The sequence below is a fragment of the Lepisma saccharinum genome, chromosome 17 (genome assembly GCF_977018435.1).
Source record: "Lepisma saccharinum chromosome 17, izLepSacc3.1, whole genome shotgun sequence".
NCBI lineage: Eukaryota > Metazoa > Arthropoda > Insecta > Zygentoma > Lepismatidae > Lepisma > Lepisma saccharinum.
The window spans coordinates 25,768,309-25,790,489 of record NC_139245.1 but is presented as its reverse complement, the minus strand read 5'-3'; the positions used below and the strand labels follow the sequence as shown (position 1 = coordinate 25,790,489).

General features: G+C 35.9%; 1 protein-coding gene across 2 annotated transcripts; it reads left to right on the top strand.

Moving 5' to 3' along the window:
* The first annotated feature begins 462 nt into the window (after nt 1-462).
* Nucleotides 463-22,130, top strand: LOC146001626 (lysosomal phospholipase A and acyltransferase-like). 2 transcript variants are annotated; one of them, XM_083139174.1, is made up of 7 exons: nt 463-644; nt 6,008-6,150; nt 6,818-7,049; nt 9,788-10,015; nt 11,020-11,191; nt 15,745-15,867; nt 17,735-22,130. In XM_083139174.1, the coding sequence occupies exons 1-7, from the start codon at nt 527-529 to the stop codon at nt 17,955-17,957; spliced, it is 1,239 nt and encodes a 412-aa protein (XP_082995300.1). In that variant the 5' UTR covers nt 463-526; the 3' UTR covers nt 17,958-22,130. The 2 variants fall into 2 exon arrangements, with proteins under 2 accessions (XP_082995300.1, XP_082995301.1); XM_083139175.1 differs by having other exon boundaries at nt 491-530.
* Nucleotides 22,131-22,181: the final 51 nt, after the last annotated feature.

The window sequence follows — 22,181 nt, the reverse complement described above, 5'->3', positions numbered from 1 at the left end:
ACCAAGAGAAAGTAAACTTTCCTTGCAACGCCCTCCGCACCCCTCCCCCCCCCCCCCGTTTTGGAACCCAATTGCCACCTCTGGTCTTAAACACACAATTGTGAGGTTCTTACTATACCCCTTAAAAAATGGTGTTGAGCCCCCCCCCCGAAAGGAATTCCTGGATTCGTGCCTGCATAAAAACAATAAAATACAAGCAATACTTTGTATCGAATTCGAATATTTGATTAGTTCCGTGTTAATACATAAATTACTATTTCATTTCTTATTGAATGAATTATCATCATGCTCTCTAAAGCACTTGAAATGTTAAAGCAAGACAACATGTTATTCCATTCATTTTTTTCGTGTTGCAGTCATTCAACTATGAAGTACGAAACCACATGACATTGAAAGATGTAGCAACGTCGCATTATGCAGGCACGCTCTACGCATGCGTAGTGTCAGTCTTGTCTAGGAACTGCGATGATACGTTTAGTTGAAACGATTTGAGGCAAGAAGCCCATTGTTCGTAAATTTGTGTTCCATGAGTATGTCCTTAGGGCAGTTAAATTTAGTATTGTGTTTTATTCTGCTAGCGAGTGCAAAATCCGTAGATAAAGTGACAGCACGTGATAAATTAATTGCATCGCCTGTAATATTTAGTAAGTAAACAAATCAATGTTTACATTTTTTAAAGCACACAAAGAGACGTTATTTACTTTTTCATTAAGGGGGTACTGTCATTACCATAAATTGTGATCATAATCTTGATTGATATTTAAGTGCTGCATGTTTTCTTTTGTCTTTTACATTTGCTAATTCTTGTGTTGATTTACATGCGAATTACATTGGTGAAAAGAGATGCTCATAATCTTGATTTATATTTGAGTGCTGCATCTTTACTTTTGTCTTTTACATTTCCTAATTCTTGTGTTGATTTACATGTGAATTACATTGGTGTAAAGAGTAGTGACGGTAAATGTTATTGGAACATTACATATATATATTTATTTGGGTATTATTTACATTTTCAAGATTTTTATTGTTTGTCTGAAAGTGAATAGAGTTTCTAATAATTCGTACAGAACTGGGAATAGACTTTTACAATTATATGAAGCAGTACAGATTTCTTGTCGTAGGGTACTTTCTCGGAGAATGGAACAATAAAAATGACAAAAGGCACATATGTTTACATTCAACATCTAAGAAAAAGTCATCAATTTCTTGTTTATCATGGCATCTCTGATAAGTTTTAAATAAACATAAATGGTAAATTTCCCATATTCGGAAAACGGCTGAAATTTGTTAGTTCATTTAATTTCAATATTAGTACTTACGTATTCTGCATTGAGAAATATTGTTGAAGGTGGCATTTCGCTTATTTCACGGAAATAAGCTCTATTTGCGACATATCGAGTAAGTTTTCTTCTTTGTTTCTTCCCTTCCATAACACGCGAAATGACGGTCACAGTTTCACTACTGTAGTCGGCACGCAGTGTTTCCACCCCACTCAACCCAAAAATATCTACGTAGCTCCACAAACCATTGACTCATAGCCCCACAAACCATTTCTGGTAAGGTTAGGTTAGGTTGGGTCACGTTTAGTTTAGAATAGTTAAAAATTGGTTTAGAAAAAAAATGCATAGCCCCACAAACCATTTGCGGAAACATACCTTCTTCAGTTACAATAACACGTGTTTGGAAACACTGACCGGGATTACGTCATCACAAACAGGCAACATCCGGCCGGAAGGAAATGGATGCAACAGCTTTCGTGCATCGGTCACACATTTACTATACCGAAAAATACATGATTTACCGGCAGAATTCAGTGAACGATGCGAGAAAAATTCTTCCCCGAACTTCCACAACTATACAGAAACTACATTCGGTAAGTAATTTCTCCTGTAAATTTGAAGAAATCCGTTTTCCGGATATGGGAAATTTACCAACATAAATATCACCTACACCAGGGGTTCCCAAACTTTTTATTTTCACGGCACCCTTATTCTTTTAAGATTTTCCATGGTGCCCAAGTCAGAATGTAGGCCTATCTAGCACTTGCAACGCTCAGTTAGTGTGGTTATGTTGCTTGCCTTAAGTTAAAAAAAACAACACATATTTGGAACAATCATATCATTTCAGTGAAAATATTGAAACATTATGCAGTGCCACGGCGCACACTTTGAAAACCACTGACCTACACAATTACTTTTATTACTGCTACTGAATGTTCAGTACAAGATTGTTATAGCAAAATGTTTGGCAACAGCATTTTCGTTATTGAATGATCACATAAAAAGAGAAATTTATGAAATAATACTTGAAACTTTCCTGGTGGCGAATGTTGAAGAGGTTTTCTCGGGCAATCAGATAGGTGATTTCCGAAAAGGATTCTGAGCTTTCGAGAGCTAACGTCACTCTCATGAGAGTGATGTTAGCTCTCAAAGGCTCGGAAGCCTTTCTGGAAATCACCTGGCAGGTTGCCCGAGAAAACTTCTTCGAAATATATGTATTTATATATTTTCTTCCATACACCCTTGGTTAAAAGGGCATGGAAAACATCAAGATACAGAATAGTATGTAGTTATTACGTCATTCAAACAAACTACAAAATACATTTTTAGTACATTAGCATTACATCATTAAAATAATGATTTATTACATTGGAATTTCAGACAAGGTCTGTTGTATGTCTCTTTCATGAGAGTTACATGTGAAGTGTATGCAAGTTAAGTGGTAGAGCAGCTGAACTTTGCCCATGAATAAATAATTTAAATGAGACGAAAAGTATGGGCTAGAAATTGGTTTGAAGGAAGAAATGAGGAGTACAAGGCAACAACAGATAAGTTAAATGGGTATCTGATGTTAATTGCATCTTAGAACACATTTCACATGAACAACTTGTCACAGGAAAAACAGAAAACATCTTCAGCACTCAATCACGTGAGTAGGGTGACCACAAAAATCTGACCCAAAAATGGGACATCTCAAGGTTAGTTTGCCCTCTCATGAAAAATCCGTTTGGCCCAATTACAAAATTGTTATTATTAAAGTATGGATCACAAACAATAAATGAAATATGATTTCTTGTTTTCAAGAGGTATTAATTTTTATAATCTCTGTATGACTTCTGGTGCCTTCTGATCAACCGTTGATGTTAGTGCTATGCTGAAGTAGAGGAATGGCAGAAGTGTTTATGAGAAGACCCAGTCTTCTTGAGAACACCTTTATTCTTCACTAACTGTTCATAAAACTCCCTGAAAAACTTACCTCACATATCTGACACACAATGCGAGATTTATCCTTTTAGTTTATGTCATGATGCTGGAATTTGAATTCTTGTTGCACGTCTGTATTGAAACTACATCCACTACTCTTCTTGGCCATTCTTATTTACTGCTCTACAAATAACGGAACACACACAAACAATACAAGCCACTACATGAGCTAACTTAACAGTAACGGTAAACTGGGCTCTCGCATAAATAAAAAGCACTCTCGCCTTAGTTGCGAGTGGTACTGGGTTCGATTTTCCGGTGGGAGACCCCAAAATTTCGGCATTGACCCAGCATCGTGAAGACAATTGAGGAGCTACTTGAAATGAAGAAGTAGTGGGTGTCAGTCTTGAAAGCCAGAAAATAGCGGCGATGGGACTCGATGTACTGACCACACATGACCCAGTCAAAGAAGCCACTCTGGCAGGCCCTGGTCCTTACAGGGCTTTTGAGCATAGAGTTTAGTTTAGGTATAATGCTGTCTGTTCGAACATTCTTAATGGCAATGGAACATTTAGATTGTTAAAAAGTGATTGAAATGCAGTACAACGGTTTTGTCATGACTAGTTTAAAAACTCCATCAACATGTTTTTTAGCATGAAATATGTCTCAAATTTAGACTAGGTTTCCAAGCTGATTCCCAGACTTTTATCAAGCTGTACAAATACTTTTATTATTATTATTATTCATGTGAACACCTCTGAAACAGTACTGTCCCAGTCAGGCATATGGTCACCCTACACATGAGCCATTCTATAGGAAGTTGATTTTCACTTTCAGAGCTATTTTGAAGAGCCAGACCACCAGCCGCCACTGTGATGGACTTATTTTATATTATAAGAATTCCAACTTTTGTGGACCCAATGTTCTTTGACCCCCCCCCCCTGCCCCTATTTCCCCTCTGTAGTTCAGAGTCTAATTAAAATATAAACATGATTCCTCTCAGCAGATTTAAAACAACTACACATAATTTATTAATTTCAAGTACATGAGCAATTTATTGTGCAGCTACATAGAGGGAACACAACTAACGAATAAAGTATGTAGGACTGTTAATAACAAGAAATTTGCTAGGATATAATGCACTTCTTTTCCTTCCAGTTGTTGCTTGGATCTTTAATTGGTTTAAAAAAATACTTAATTTTTCAAGATTATAATATTGTTCATTAACGGCGATAAGATTCATCTACACTAAATTTCTAAGTGAATGTATTAGGGGGCAACTCTTAATAATTGCAACTTCAGTAACTTGCTTTACGCAAGCTAATTTGAAGATATAAGCTTGAGATATATGTTTATATTGCAGTACCGATTAATTGTTATTGTTTACATTTGTAAACTTCTGTTTCCCTAGTGTAAAAATATTTGTTCTATGTATGATGTGTTTGAAATTTTATTTTATGCACTAATACAGTTTGAAAAAAGTGTGTAACTACCACAGAAACCTGTAAATGTAGTCCTTAATTATATGCACAAAAATGCCTTTTTGTTATTGGTATCAGAAAGTGATCTGATTTGAAGTTTTTACTGTTACCAGTACAGTACTGATACAATATAAAATTGCAAAAATTCCTTGAAGACCATGAATAATTCATTCACCTCATTGATTATTGTTAAGTGATGGCAATGGGTTTTGCCTTTGAAAATCCAACTGTGACTGACATTTACTTCACAAAACCGCAACATGCATTATATGTTGTAATTCGTAAAATATCAGAATTGCAGACTATTGCAATAAGTTAGAGACTATTTATAAACATACTTAGTTGAAAAAATTATCAGTAATATTACGGATGCACTGAAATTCCTATATTGGCCAAAACCCCATGAGTACTGATTCACCTGTCACATATCTAAAAATAATAATATAGAAGGGGAGGAAAGTATAACTATGACGGAAAATGGAGAAGGCCATTGTAAAATAAATTAAAAATTGCAACATAGCCTACTGTGTACTCTAAAAATAAAAATAAAAATTGAAGGATTCTGGAAAACTTAAAATTACCCTAGGAGGCACTTTATCCATCCTTCGTAAATCTAGCTCCTTCAAAGTCAGTTTTAACTCAATGTAATGTAAAATTTAGGTTTGGCAACACTGTCAGGATGGCTGTAGGAGGCAAGGAGAAATGCATTTCGCTTATGGGAGTATTATTTGAATTTGTTCTCTTGGGAATATCAAACTTCTGATAGCATAGAAAAATATATAATTGGAAAGAGGACAGTTTGAAGAGGTGTTTGACAAGCAGAAAAGTCGAAACTTCCATTTGATTAGCTGCAGCTTGAAGGTGAAGTTGTTGATTTTTTCTTCATAAGGAATACATGGGATTCTAAAAATTCTCACTCATCATGTTTTTCAATTATCGTGTCTAGCGTAATAATTGACATAAAACAACACTTCCACTTGTAACATGGGGAGAAATTCATACTCTTCCATATGTTCAGACGTTTTTTTTAGTAGCATTGCCCATTCCAACGATATTGAAATAAATGCACTCATGGTGCAGAACTGTAACTCCTCACCCTAACGCAGGGAGGGCAAAAAATATGTACTTAAAAAATGTGGCAATGCTGTATTTTGAATTATATGAAAATGGAATGACATTTATTTTACTTTCCAATGTAAAAAGCACAATGAACTAATTGAAATGTTGCACTGTTTTCCAGGGAGGGGAACAAACACATGGTAGGAAGTAAATGTCCAATTGGTAGAAATGCAGATGATAATTTAAACTCTCTTGTTTTTCTAGTTCCAGGAGATGGGGGTAGCCAAGTTGAGGCGAGATTGAACAAGACATCTGTTGTCCATTATGTTTGTGAGAAGAAAACTGATGCTTATTTTGACCTGTGGTTAAATATTGAATTGCTGGTGCCAGTAATAATTGATTGTTGGGTGAGTACATAGATTATTACAGTTGACTGATAGTGAATGTGACATTTGAATAAGTATTTTGTTTAGTAAAACCTTAAGGATCATGTAGTTATGAGAATATAAATCATGTAGGTTTTCATGAGTTCCGCATTGCAAACAAGCATAGGGTGGAACTACCCACAAGGATGCTCTATCAATATTTTGAAAAGTAGTGATACTAATTAAGCAAATACTCCAGCACAGGTCTCATGTTTAGCTAATCCTTGATGATATTAATGTAGCAATAAAAATAAAGTATTTTAATTAGAGAATGGGCAGAGTAATTGGTACTTTATTGGTGTATCAATTTATTGGTAAAATGGCCTTGATTTGTGTCTGTAAATAACCTGTAATTCAGGGCAAATTCTGACTTAAAAGAAAACGAATATGAATATGTAATTCATGCACCTCAGTTTTGGTAATTATCTCTAAATAAGCAGTCTCTTTTTTTCTAAGGTGAAACCTACTTCAGCTCACATTGTTAGTTAAATGTTAAATAAAGAGAGGAATCAACCATTAAGTTCTTTATGGAACATTTACAATTTTATGTTGGTATTGTTAATTTTACATTGGATTTCAGCAAGAATTTCTTGCATTTACATGTATAAATGTAAGCATATTGTAAAATTATTGTTACTACTTGTTCCAGGTTGATAATATGAGGTTAATTTACGATAATGTGACGAGGACTACAAGAAATTCACCAGGAGTGGATATCCGTATTCCAGGTTTTGGGAACTCCAGTACTGTGGAGTGGCTGGATCCAAGTCGTACATCATTGGGAGCCTATTTCAAGGACATTGGCAATGTACTTGAACTCATTGGATTCAAGAGAGGATTGTCTCTCAAGGGAGCACCGTATGACTTCAGGAAAGCTCCAAGTGAGTTTCTCTGGTTTATTTGATTCTGCATTTAATATATAAGGATGGGATAATAATATCAGGGAACATTTTGATGGTGGTTTATGAAGAAAAAAAATGCAAAATGTACTTTAAGGATGCATTCCATTCATGACAGATTGATTGAGATGGTGTTTTAAGTCCACTTTGTGCACAGTAAGGCTTATCGGTACTAGACCTACAGTTTAAAGTGGGATCTGAACCACTATGTGCCTCCACCAGGTATCAAGCCCAGGGTCCCTTGATTACAAGGCAACGGCACTACTACTGTGCCATCGAGGAGGACATAGATTGACTATGTTCATTTAATACACTCTTTGAATATCACAGTAGAGGGTAAAATTAAAGTTTATGTGGCCTTCTCACAGTTCTCTTGCCACCTGGTTTACCTACAAGAATCCTGTATACATTTTTATTCTCTACCATACATGCTACATGGCATGTCCACCAAAGTATTCTTGATTTAATTATTCAAATAATATCAGGGGATGAATGTAGATTATGCAGTTCAGTATTAAATGGATGTAGAGAATCTTTAAAGTTTTTTTAAGATATAAATACAGGTAGATAACCAAGTTAAGAGTTATTGCAGCCTTTCGCTAGCAACCTGTTCATGACATGTTGTGTATGTTTCTCACCACACGAAATATTGAAGAATGAATGAGAAGCGCACGATTATGAAGCATTAGTTTAGTGCAATATCAGAAATTTGCATTCGTAAGAATAATAGTTGTTAGTCCATTTATATAGATATCTGCAAAACACAACCATATCGAGACATACAATACTCACAGCCACTCTGTTGAGGATTTTTGTTTAAATAAGAATTTCATGTTTTTTGCTCCAAGGGTTTGGGTTGGGATGGGCCGGTATGAAATTTTCGGCCGATACCGATAAAGTACCGATGTAAATTTTATCGATACCGATAACCGATATTCTACCGATCCGATATAAAATTAGAAATGGTCCTTGAAGAATCTGAAAGGTTCATTGGCATCCTTAATACAAAGGCTGTCGCAGAGAAGGTGAGACAATTTTTTTCCTGGCTTGGCAACACTGCCTATGGTTTCCGCACTAGTCGCGTCGTGTAGGATGACTCATTCTGTTTCCGTAGCAAGTTGCCACATGTTGCGAAACAACGTTAGTGAACAGCTTTTTTTGATTTACGTGGAATATGTTTCGTTTACCCCTCCAGATTTTTGTGTACAACATTGCTTTTCGCAATGAGTATTCAAGAAGAACGGCGACATGCCATAAATTTTTTTTCGCGTTTAGGGAAAATTGCTGCGGAAATATATGCAATGTTTCAACAGGCATATACCGATCAAGACAGACAGAGTAGAGCCACAGTGTACCGATGGCAGAAGTTGTTCGAAGATGGACGCGAATCAGGCACTTTGCTTCCGCATCCTGGACAAAGACCGTCCGTGATTAACAAGACGCTAGTGAATACGGTTGCATACCGCACGGGCTTTTCAGGATTACGCGACGAAGAGAAAAATAGACATTTTCCTGCATCCAGCATACAACCCGGACATTGCACCCTGCGACTTTGTCTAGTTCCACTCTTAAAGGCCATTTTACGTGGTCGTCATTTCATGACGAACAAAGAAGTGATCACCGCAGCGCAAGTTTCCTTTAGTTCGCTACCTGACAACGAATTTTCAAAGACATTCACAAAGTGGCAGGAGCGTATGGATGCTTGCTTAGCTGTCAGTGGTGCCTATTTTGAGAAAGATGTACGTCTGCTCGATATGGCTGATTCTGAATAAAAAAAATTGTGCTTTGTACTTTTTTTGTTTCATTTTCATGATTCTTGGAGGGGTCCATGTACATGCTTGTTTTTTAACTGTTACACAGTCACGACGTTTTGACCTATTGCGCTCATTTTGGTCTCAATCGGCAGCTAATGAACCAAATTTTCATCCTAGTACATTTGCTAGCCAATGGAGGTCGCTGTTTTCCTATACAGAAATTAGTCTCACCTTCTCTGCGACAGCCTTTGTAAATGTGTGTTTCGAGGTGACTTCAGTGCAAAAGAAATTGCATATTTAGACATTTACTTTTATAAAAACTAGGGTATGGAGATTATCCATAAAAATTACAACAAAATAGCAGAATTTTGCACTAAATTGTCAGATATTTATCGATATATCGGATCAGTAAAATAATCGGTAATTTTACCAATACACCGATATGCCTATATCGGCTGATACCAATAGAGTACCGATTAATCGGTCCCATCCCTAAAATATATCAAAATTTTAAAGAATTTTTAACCGCTGTTTTCTCTCTCATTAGGAGTTGAATTTTGAAAAATCCCTTTTTAGTGATTGATTACAATTACATCATAAGAGGAAGACATTCGTAAAATTTTAGTTTTGTAGGTCCAGGGGTTTGGACTGTAAGTATATGAAAATTTAAAGAAGTTTAATACTCCCCCTCCCATAGAGGTTGAATTTCAGAGAATCTCTTCTTAATGGGTGCTCGCATCATCAGAGATAGATGCCTCTAAATGTTCAGGCTTCTAGGTACATAGGTTTAGACTGTGCATTGATGAGTCAGTGAGTGAGGACAAACTCTTATATATTAGGATAAGAATTCTGTGGAATGACTAGTACATTTTGCTTTTTCTGTTTGATGGTTAGATTAGTGGTGTAATTCATTTGATAGGATTTGAACCGGAAAGTTTATGATTTCCCATTTATTTCTATTTATAGATGAGAACAAGGAGTACTTTGTGAATTTGAAGTCACTTGTAGAACAGACTTACTACCAGAATGGAAACAAGCCTGTTACGTTGATTGCTCACAGCATGGGAGGCCCCATGAGCCTTCAGTTCCTCAATAAACAGGAGCAGAGATGGAAGGATAAATTCATCCGATCCTTAGTCACATTATCAGGGGTTTGGGGTGGATCTGTGAAGGCGTTAAAAGTATATGTCGTAGGTAAGTGCTCGGTAGTTTTTATGATTAGTAATGGCAGTGTTTTTTGTGTAGCTGTAGTAACCTGCTAGGTTGATGGATAGACGAGATAAGCACTTCGCTTGAGGTGCAGCTAGCTGAAATTATGAATTGTCTTATATTACAGAATCATTAAAATATACCCTCATATTCCTGCAATCTGCCTATTGGTGGCTCACACATTGATTGAGTTGGGTTATTTTATGTCACTTTTCTGCCACTTTTGGATAATTGCAACAATGAGGATGGGTGATGAATTGACACACAAAGAATACCCATGCCCAGTGTTGGATTCAAACCCAGGTCCCCTGGTGTCGTAGCATGCAATGGTAACAGGTCTGCTACGGAGGTTGACAGTGGCTCACGCTAACCAATGATACTTGATTGAGTTGGTGTTTTAAGTCCACTTTATGCACAGTAAGGCTAATCGGGACTGCACCTACAGTTTAAAGTGGGACCCGAACCACTATGTGCCTCCCCCGCGTATCGAACCCGGGACCCCTTGATTACAAGACAATGATGCTACCACTACGCCATCGGGGAGACCGTTTAACTAATGATAAACATCAGTGCTTATCTTTCAGTATTGAGCATATATGGTAAAAATTTCGGTGCATGTTTTAATAATTCCATAATAATGCTAGATATCTACTAATAGATCTGTTAGTGACTAAAACTAATATTAATACAATTTTAAAACTCTTTGAGTGTCAGTGTGCAACATGGCTAACTAAATTTTTCTATTCTTGCATTGAAATAAAATCATATAAGGAAGGTAAATTATGTATCAATTTATCATTCCATCTCAATCTGCTGAGAGGGATTTTTTTGGTGCCCAAGAACTGAACCCTGCACATCAAAAGAGTCACATTTATCATCCAGTTATGATTGAAAATTAATATACCTGGTAGTTGTAATCAGGTTTTCTGTTAAGTGTCACTATGTGGACATATGGCATTAATACAGATATCTTTCTTCTTTTTTTGCAGGAGATAACCTTGGTGTATTTGCACTAAGTGAAAGTGTTTTGCGGGAGGAGCAGAGGACCTCACCAAGCTTGGCTTGGCTCATGCCATCTGCTCTCTTCTGGAATGACACAGAGGTTTTGGTTTCATCAGACAAGAAAAATTACACAGTCCATGATTTTGAAGACTTTTTTCAGTAAGTGGATGATTATAGTATATTAGTAGAGTCACGTATTTATGGTAAATAAAATATTAGTATTTCTGTACAAAAAACTAGGCACATTTTGGGATCAAAAGCAGAATATATAATGGCAGTTCACTGTTAAAATAGTGGTAAAAACCTTAAATTTTGTTTTTAAAAACTACACTTATTACACAAAATAAACATTGCCTTCTAATAGTACATTTATGTTGTTAGCAGAGTAGTAAGTTTATTCCTGTGCAAAGGAGTCAATTTTTGCTTCTCAAATATTTACAACACAGTTAATCAATTTTCCGTGATTTGCATAACTCGCAGGGTAATTCAGACAGTGGAAAGTATCGCATCGGTAAATAAACTCTAAATTTCGTGTTTACGAGTTTATTTTGCATTTTGCAGTTCGTTTCGAATCATTTAGTGACAAAACATGGTAGGAAAATGCACCTCTCATCTTTCAAAAACATGAAAAATGAACATTACAGTGTATTATTTCACATTTTGTGTTCCTGTCAAAAACAGAATAAGAATGCCTCTATATATTATTCCTGTAGTGGTGATATGTACACACCATGCGTTTTAACATTATTAACAAGATGTAAAATTAAATTATTTTTTTCTCTCGTTTGCGCATGCAAACGTATAGTTTCAGTAACCATGTTCATTAAATGTGAACTCCTGCTTGATCAAATGATTATTGTTTGTGCCCTTCATGTGAGCTGTCTCAGGTTTGATGACTTGTTGGAGCTCCAACATTTTAGCATTGACAGCATCTTGAGGGCAGTTGGGGAGCTACTTGAAAGCAATCATCATCATTGTAAGACACCTCAGTATCCAAGCTCATTGAATGATTGGTATCAGGCACGTATCCAGAGGGGGGGGGCCTCAGGGGGCTCGAGCCCCCTCCGAAATTTTTCGGTTTACACTAGATAAAATTAGGTTTCTGGCTTGTGAGGTTAAATAAAATATTGTGATTATAATTTAAGAAGAAATATAATTATCGAGAAAAGGCGGAGAATGTTCTAGAACCCTGAAGGATAACCCTGTTATTGATAATATTGTATGCAAACTTTTCTTTCTCACTCGGTGTTGTCGCAACGAAATTGAGCATTATTTAAAGATTTGTCAGCATTTGGAGGTTGCATAACAAAGCACTGTTGAAGGTAGCACCATGAGTCGTGCGATTCGTTGGATTACTAATTCTCTGAAAACTCGAGAGGGAACGTTCTTGAATAGGAGGTGGGGTCGAACTACTGCCAGTATTAACAAAACATTTTATGTGCGGAACATTCCAGAATATAATATGGATATAAATATGCGGCTTCAATTTTACGGTTGGCCTTTACAACAGAATCATTCAATAAGACTTCAGGAGTAAGTGTGACAGTCGATTAGTGATCAGTCAGTGTCCATTGACAGTTTTATAAGATGTAGAGATTCGAGGGGGGAGGGGGACTAGTGACACAGTTTCCTGGAAAGTTCTGAAGTCTACTACTAGTACAAGTTCGGATATAAAGCTGAAGACATTGCCAACAGTGGAGCCTCAGTGTAGTGCTACTTTCGGGTCATGAGCCGAAGAGATCGAAGGTCTCTAAAGAGAATATTTCAGAAGTAATGCGCATTGGAGCATCATTTTTTAAAAAAAAGAAATAAGCTGCACAGATCGACTGAAAATCTAAGTTTTGAGTGACGATTTATTAGTGACCGGACCAAGTTTCGTGTATGTAGTCCGAGAGTTTCATGTGTTAAAAAGGACTTAACTGTTTTGGAAACACACAAACACTTAACTATCACAATGAGGCCGCCATAAAGGTCGAAAATTTTATGAATGTCGAGAAGAGAAAGGAAGATGTTGCATATGTGGAAATTTTAGCGGAAAAAGCAAACTCGACCATGACCCCAAAACAGGGGAGCCCATTCCCCCATGGCCAATGGCGTATTCCCCCAAAATCATGTCATTCCCCCCCCCCCACCAAATCATATCATTCGCGCCTTCAAACCATATCGTAATTCCCACAAATTATTTAATTACCACAGCGTGTCTTCCGAAAGTAAGCTTTTACTTAGCTTTACTGAATGAACACTATACTTGATCTGATCTCCTCCCTAAACAGTGGTGTCCATCACTCATGACCATCCCTAAAATAGTTCATCATAATTGAGAATATCGCTTGTCTTGTAATGCAGCTATAGTATAAAAATTTTACATCCACTTCATTTAAGCGCCAAAGACACTGCGAGCGAAGCGAGCAAGAAAATTTTTACAACCATTTCTTTCAAGAATATTAATTTAATGGGGTGTCAAAACTTTCTTAGGATCCCTAGATATTTACTCTTTTCCAGCTTCGCCTTTGGCACGTTTGGGGTCGAAAAATGTTTGGATACCATATCGCTAAATGCAGACTGAAAAATGTAATGTTCGAACTCTCTTTCCACTACAGAAATACCTTGACAATCTTATGATTTAACACACTATTAAGAGCTTTCTATCTCCCTCTTTAAATGTAACACTCAATCCTACCACCTACCACCAAAATTTTCATGCCAATTTTAGATTTACTTTGATATTGAAGAGTGGATATTGCCTCCTCCAAAAAAATAATTCTCAGTCTCCACACCAGAATTTCCGCAAAAGTCTAAGACAATAATAATACACAAGAACTGGATACCCCACTTGAATTTAATGCTCAATTCCCCTCTAACTAACTACCCGCCATAATCTAAGACCTAGAGTTGGATACTGTCCCCCAAAGTTTATTTCAGAATCTCCCCCAGAACCCACGTGTCAATTAAGGCCTAATATGTAAGAGTTGGATATTTCTCCACCCCCACCATCCCTTCGATAATACCCTTAAACACTGTCTTTTCTTCATCTAATGGATTTAATATGGTGCATTTAAGGTATAAAATTTTTACATATACTGTAAAAATGAAATATATGAAAATATATGAAAAAAGATATAAATGTTAAATTTTATATTATTTGAAAAAAAATCCCCCCCCCCCCCAAAAAAAAATCTCGATGGCGCAACCGTAAGATGTTGCCTGTTTAATTAACAAGCACAGAGAAAGGAGATAGAATGAAATTAAGGGAAATTCCCACCAGTTGAGGAGACATTTTTCTTCTGTTGTCAACACGAGCTGCCGTTTCAAGGTGACAATGAGATTGACCCACCGAGGGAGGTTTCACACCGAAGCTACAAGCTATGCGTGTCGCTTGAGGATTTCATAAATCGAACACAGGCTTGTGCAGCCTGTCGTGCCACTACGGTGTTTATGTTGTTTGGGTAATTGCAAACAACGTGTGTGTGCCTTCGGTCTAAATTCTTCATAAATCTTGAAGATCCAAGTCACATGGATGGAAAATTAAGATTTTTGTTAAGGTTATGTTTCGAAGGCAGGCGATAACACCATAAAGGATCATATGAAAACCTGGGAGAACACATTCAAATGGATTGTCCATTGCATAACAACTTCGTGAAACAAACACACATACACATATGTACTGAGATGGTTTCGGCACAAACCCAACGTCTGTATATTGCAACAAAGGAGTCGAGTGATAAAAAATGTCCCGATATCACGTTCTGAAAAAAAAACAAAAAAAAACAGCAGCTTCAACAGTGGCAGATTTAGGAGACAGTTGATCTCCATTTTTGGCCCCCTCGGTATGGCTTTTTAATGCTAACATTTGTCTACGAAGAGAAAGTAAACTTTTCTTGCCCCCCCCCCCCCCCCCCCACTGTTTTGGAACTGAATCGCCACTATCGACCTTGCGAGGTTATCTATACCCCTGCAAAAATTATGTTTAGCCCCCCCCCCCCCCCCCCCCCCCCGAAAAGAATTTCTGGATACGTGCCTGATTGGTATGTTACCTGTTCATTGAAGGCTCTGTGTTTGAGTCAAAGCTTGGAAATGTATGATCCTTCTGAGTGCCCCTTCATCAATTTCACCCAATCATCATTATCATCACCACGATTAGCTCAAGAGGCAGAAAAATGACATAAGGTAAGAAAAAGACAATATGATAGAATCATGGTTCTGTAGCTGTGGCAGAGTGGTTAGCACAGCATGCTATGACACCAAGCGTCACCAGTTCAAATCCCAGCCTGGGCATTGGTGTTCTTCATCAGTTTCAACATATCATCACTCATCCTCATCTTTGCGATTAGCCAAAAGTGGCAGAAAAGTGAAGTAAAATGAACCAAATTAATCAGTCAATCAATCATTGTTCTGTGGATTTAATGTTGTTACATGTTTGTCAGAGAAATCTAATATTTGGCTGTAAAATACAACTGCTATTTGGTATCATTTCAAATTGTGTGTTGCTGCAGAATGAGTAGTACTTATTATCAGAAATATTCTTTGATTTTCACCCTTATGTCCCTGCAAAAATCATATTTACTCTTTGTCAAACTGATATAAATGTCCTCAAATGAAGTTTAAAAATCTCTTTGGATGTTGAGATTGTAACAGAGGTTGAAAAACTACCAAATATTTTAAATTATTAGAGAAAAGGGTAATAAAAGCTTTGTTCTTCCTTTGTATTGCAGAGATATTGGTTTTCCGGATGGATGGGAGATGAGAAAAGATACTCATCCATATGGCATCCACAACACACCACCTGGAGTGGAAGTGCACTGTTTGCATGGGTTTGACGTCAGTACAGTGGAAAGGTAAGGAACATTGTGATATGAGTGGATATTGTGGGGGGAAAGCTCCCTTTCAAGTGTTTATCAATTTAGAATTTTCAGTCTCTCCCATGCATGCTATCTAATTTTATAAATACGTGGAACCTTGGTTTTACGTTTCTCGGGGGCACAAAATCAGGAGAAAATGTAAAATTTGGGAAATTTTTACATTTTGTCTATTGCAACAATGAAGATTGAATGTACGGGGGTAAGTCAGTAAGTAGGTCACAAACGTTTATTTGAAAACTACTAAGTGAGATCCTGACTTGAAAAACGTTTTTATTTTTCAACATAATCTCCACCAACATTGGTGCACTTATCCCATTGCTTTATCAGTCCCCCCAAAAACTGCTGTCTCAGCCACAGTTGCGTCTCGCATGTAACATCTTCATCCTCTGCAAATTGTTTGCTGCCAAGATGATTTTTTAGAGGCCTAAATAGGTGGAAGTTGCTTGGGGCAAAGTTCCCCAACCATTCATCAATTCTCTTCTGTCAGCTCGAATCATCTCCACTTGCCACACTGTTGGTCCTGTCGCAATCTAAACAGGATGATGAGGTTGGTCTTCGTCAACAAGATTGGACTGTCCTTGCAAGAATTTATCGTCCCAGTTGTGCACCGCTTTATGTAACAAACACTTCTCACCATAAACAGGAAACATTTCTTTATGAATATCCTTTGCAGGAAGTCCTGTTTCCCACAAAAAACTCACAACAGCATGCTAATCTTCTAACGTACTCTCCTCGAAGATGGTCGGTCAACATTTTAAAACTCAGCTGCCCCTGTGTGCATCTGTTATCTAGCGACTGCTAACTGAATATCACGAAGCTGGATTTTGCTGCCACCTAATGACACCCTAGAAACTACTCACTACTATTTTCAGCTATCCCACTTCAGTTTGTGACCTGCTTACTGACTTCCCCGTGTATAAAGCAGGCAAGTGTAAAATTGAGGTTCTAATGTAGGTACAGGTGAATTCTATTCTGATTTGGTTTCATCATCAAATAAGCAAGAATTGAAACATTGAGAGTGCCATCAGAATATGCAGGAATATGCTGTGAAGTCTTAGCTGATTGGGTAAGCTTTGTCATGAATAAGTTTTAATTTCAGTAATGATGCAATTCAATTTTGACTATTAACTGTAAAATGAAAGAAAATATCAATAAGAATTCACTCATGAGTAGCATAAGAACAGTTTTATACATAACTTTGTGCTTTTTTTTTTTTTACTAGGTTGAAATTATACTACCACCCTAAAATTTAAATAGTAATAGTGACCCAAATAGCTTCTAATACCCTGTGCTGGGCAGAACATGTTCATCCAACCTGTCAGAAAGCAAGAAAATGGGATAAACAAGGGTACACATAAATAAACTTTACAGGCTCCTGTCACCATTGTCAAGGAGGAAATTGAGGTTTAAACATTTGTGGGCAGTAGGAGGAGCAGAGGAGAAGTATACCAAATTATAATAATAATTTATATTGGCGGCATTTTAGGTCTGCTTGTCAACTTTTCATCAGACAAAATAAACATTCTTTGAATAATAAAAGATACCTTGGCATGTCATAAAGTTGTAATCCTATATTTTTCCTGGTTTACTTGCTTACTTTGGGGATAAGTTGTGAAACTGGAGCACTTACGTTTTGGATACTGCAGTGTTACGAGTTCATCCTCGAGTGAACTTGGTGAAATCTAGGATTACACAATGTGACAATGTTTCTAGATGAGTACCCATTATTATATTAGTGTTGGCACAAGGCATGAGCCAAGCTTTAATAAGTATTCTTTACCTGTGATTGTGAAGTCTGGGTTAATTTAAAACATACTAATTGAATTCATTTGCATCTTTGCAGGATAAATTACAAACCAAAAAAGTTCCCAGATGGCTACCCTGAGTTCGAGTATGGCAATGGGGATGGCACGGTGAACATCAGGAGCCTGGAAGGTTGCTTGCAGTGGCAAGGGAAACAGAAGCAAAAAGTTTATCATCAGACATTTCCTAAAGTGGACCACATGGCTATTTTGAGGGATGATGGTGTCCTTAGTTACATTAAGCAGTTGATGGGAAAGTTATGATGCTTGTTGTGAGGTAACGGCATAACGTTAACCCTCCTTGATAGATTAAGTTCATAAATTAAGAAACTAAGTTATATGTGATATGTAAAATATTGGTATATATATCTACTTAAGATATGTTTGTCTTGTGACTGTATTTTTTTTAATATATTTAATTGTTAGTAAATATTTCAATTGACTGAGAGACATCCACTAAGTTGATTCTTGGTTTTGTAATACTTTTAATTAAAGGAAGCTGTAAGCGTGCTCTCTATCCTTTATCCGTTTTTCTTTCTTGTAGTTACCAGATTGTTTTATGGATTAAATTTTTGATATTGTTAGTAAGCAGGCTCTTACTGTAATTGTCAATCTTAATTTAATAAAATCGAAAATTATAATAAAATTGGTAACTAGAAGTAATATTAATTTTCAGAAAGAATAATTTCTGTTGTACCAATGGCATTTATGTTGTTTCTATATACAAGGTTGACCAATACTAGGTTCACAGTACTGTCTAGTCTCTAGTGCTGTAAAAGTATCGTCCATCCACATTGAAACATGTCTAATGGAACCCATCGTGGACACTGTTACATACATTATCTGGTTGTTACTGGATACCTACTTTTGGTTCCCCCTGTACTATAGGTTTTCTCAAACAAATGAGAAATCTGTTGAAAATAATGTAAGAATCTGTTGCTCCATTTATTTAGAAGACTAGAGAGATTTAATCTGCAAATACTCTGTAGCATAAATGTTGATTTAAGGTGATTTATGAAATGTGGTATTATATACCATGGGGATCTGCATGCAGTTTAGTAATTACTTCTAGTATTTGTTTGTTTTGTTAGTATAAGTAAATGAGGAATTAAGGAAAGTAGAGCAGTACCAAAGATTGAGATCAGATGTATCTCTTGTATTTGTCTTCTACAACATTTTTTTTTACATTGTTCTTAAAATGTCAGTTGCACAATGTATTTAACTAAGTCTGTAACTTAATACATTATTTCTCTTGTAGCCTATGGCTGTTAAAATCATAAAAACACAATTTTTGTTGTGATGTTTCAAGAGAACATGCTCCCTTCATCAGACAAAAAAAAAAAAAATTAAGAAATAAATGTCTGATGAAGGGAGCGTGTGTTCTCCTGTAATGTAACAACAAACACTATGTTTTTATACTTGTAACAACTGTAAGCTACAAGAGAAATAATTCTACAATGCAAGCAAAGCGTACATACAAGAAACATTATAAAGATATTATAAATTTATTGTTTAGTAAGTAAACTTGGTACAGATGAATTTTATTATTAAATTGAATGTTACTTGCACAGTATAAATTGTGACTGAATAATTGTAGAAATCACAAGTATTGCAATGTTCAGAAATCAACCTCTTTACTGAAGTGAAGGAAGTGTGGGCGTTTTAACCTAACAAGAGAATATACATTCGTTTCTCATAGGTGTGTACATTCAAAGCTTCATTTTTCTTGTGTTAATTTCCAACTTATTTTTCCTGGTTTGTAATGTACTTTTGTGTTGCACAGAGTTCTCGGTATACCAAGTTTGACATCCCAAGATTGCATTAATTTGTGGGAACAGACATTATCTGACCATAAAATTCTCATTTCTTTTCTGGCATCAATGTTTCAAATTCCATTTTATGTTGTGTAAAAATTGCATGTATTGCTATCTGCATCATACAAGATAGCAATAGATAATTAATAAAAATATACATCAAGAATACATTAGTGTAGTTACATTATGATTAAAAGAAAGCTTGAATTTCTTTTCCTAGTTTAAGCCAGCATCATATCAGTATTTAAATACATATAATAGGGGTTCCCAAACTTTTTCCATGGTGTCCAAGTCAGAATGTAGACCTATCTAACACTTGCAATGCTCAGTTGGTGTCTGTAGGTCGATTGCCTTAAGTTAAAAAATAAATATATATTTCAAATTCAGAAACGTTTGTAAAAAGTACTAAATAAGCATATATTTGGAAGTAAGTGTCATTTCTGTGGAAATATTGGAACATTTTGCAGCACCCCTGTAAGCCACCAGGGTGCCGTGGTGCACACTTTGGGAACCACTGACATATAAGACCAAAGTAAGTAGGTTTTTAGAATGAACAAAGCAAACTTTGCAAGTGTTGTTTATAAAGAATTACTAACATCATGTCAAAATAATATAAAAAGTAATTGTGCATTTTTCATTCAATCTTCAAGAGTCCTACTTTTTTTTACTTACCTCATGATGATGTGTGGCCACTTTAAAATATAGTACAGAAAAATAAAATGTTCCACATAGTAATTTGAGTTGTGTTTGATTTTCAACATTCATGCATTCAGTTAAGCTTGAGGCATTTCATAATTATACATTCTGTGCATGTAAATGTATTATACAGTATATCAGAAAAAGCTGAAATAAGGTGTTATGATTTGACTTCTAACAGTAGCAAAGAATTGAAAGAAATCTTGGGTATGTGATGGTATGTACATACCACTTGTGATAGCAAATGAAGAGTTCTTAGCTGGGATAGGACATTATCATGTTAAGAAATATCCTTTATAATGTGCTTTAAGTTAAAGCAGATGTGAAACTACATTAGGAATAGTGGTTTTTAATGCATGTGTAATTTTCACAATTGATCAATTTTAAGTGTGTATAAATCACTGAAAACAGTCAAAATATCAATTGTCCATTTCATACACATTTCAATGATTAACAAAATATTTGCGAAATGTAGCTAAATATTATTGCATTGAACAGCACTTGTCTTCTTAAGCCACGTGCTGGATAGAGCATTCTCTTAAAATGTGTCCCAAGGTAAAAGAAACTGCTGTACAAAACAACACACTAAAAGACCAATTTTTGTGATCTTCTCACCTCCATTGTCAAGGAAGAGTAAAATCAAGGTATAAATGGTTAATGGAAACTGACAAATTTTGTACCAATTGTGTCTGCATCAGACCTTTTGCCTTGGTTTTTTCTTAATGCAGGTGAGAGGCCTATAACACTAGGCTTTTAGTGTGCTATTTTGTGATGGTTTCATTTTTTATCCTGGTACATGAACAGGTAAGAGCATAGAGGCAACACTGTTGCAACCTTACATTTGTAAGTTTCTTGCTATTATTATTTCGAAGGAAAGCACTACTGAGTATTGAGTTGCGTTTTTTCCTTTGGTTACTATTATTTGCTCCACATCTTTTGTTTAAGTTGAAACCAGCGAGGTGTCTAAATAGTAGTTTCTAATATTAATTTCAATTGTTTTGTGCTCGTGCATGTGAAAACTTAGTAATAAGTTGTACAAGCTGTTTTAATTCTCCAATATTGTGCTTTAATATAGGGAAAAAAGAATGTCTAAAATATTTATAAATATTTTATAGGAAATCAAGATAAAGTATACATATTTTTATAGCTGTAACAATGAATGTGAAACTTCATATTCCACGAAACGGTTAATTTGCCAGGCATATTTTCCATAATAAGAATGCTGCATACATACTAATCACTAGGGAAGGGATTTTAAGGTGCAGCATCTTTCCTAAAATATAGCTGTTTTCATACCGATCGTTGTTGCACCTTTTCGTGAGATTAGAATATTTATCCCCTTTTTAACCTCATGTTTTGTTAAAAATTGTATAGAAAAATGAATTTTTTTTCACTCTTGAGCAGTTACATAAAATCCTATAGTCTCACTTTGTAAAGCAGAACGAGAGCTATAAAATGTTATTGCAGCGCCAATAGTTCCCAAGATAATGTACCAAAACCCATGAGAGAAAACACAAACTTCAACAAAACCTACTCGGTAGAACCACAATTCTCTTTGCGGTTCACATGCATTATATGCAGAAGGTGCAGAAAAAGAGAACATTGAAATAAGTCATTTTATCAGCACCCTTTTTGAAAACATTTTCGGAACCTTTTTTTTTTTCCTTTCCCGACCATAATTTTGCACCTTAAACTCCCTCCCTACGAATCTCACATTCAATCTTTGATCCATCATAATAAAGTTTCATAATCTCCCAAGATGTATACTTGTGAGGTTTTTGCAACCTGCACACATGCTTTTACGAACTTGTTGCATGTTAATATGCCTGGTTTAGTTTTTAAACAATGTACATATTGATGTATTTGATCTGTAACAATATTTATGCTAAATAATTAATGATATAAATAATATATATGATTATGTGGACATGTTCTGACATTTTATTTTTTCATTTGTTATTGATGCATAATGCAACCC

Bases quoted from the DNA above. Each gene is read 5' to 3' on its own strand.
- LOC146001626 (XM_083139174.1), top strand. From the start codon at position 527: ATGAGTATGTCCTTAGGGCAGTTAAATTTAGTATTGTGTTTTATTCTG. The intron at 10,016-11,019 runs GTAAGTGCTCGG...CTTTTTTTGCAG, and splicing joins GTTAAAAGTATATGTCGTAG to GAGATAACCTTGGTGTATTT. The intron at 15,868-17,734 runs GTAAGGAACATT...GCATCTTTGCAG, and splicing joins GACGTCAGTACAGTGGAAAG to GATAAATTACAAACCAAAAA.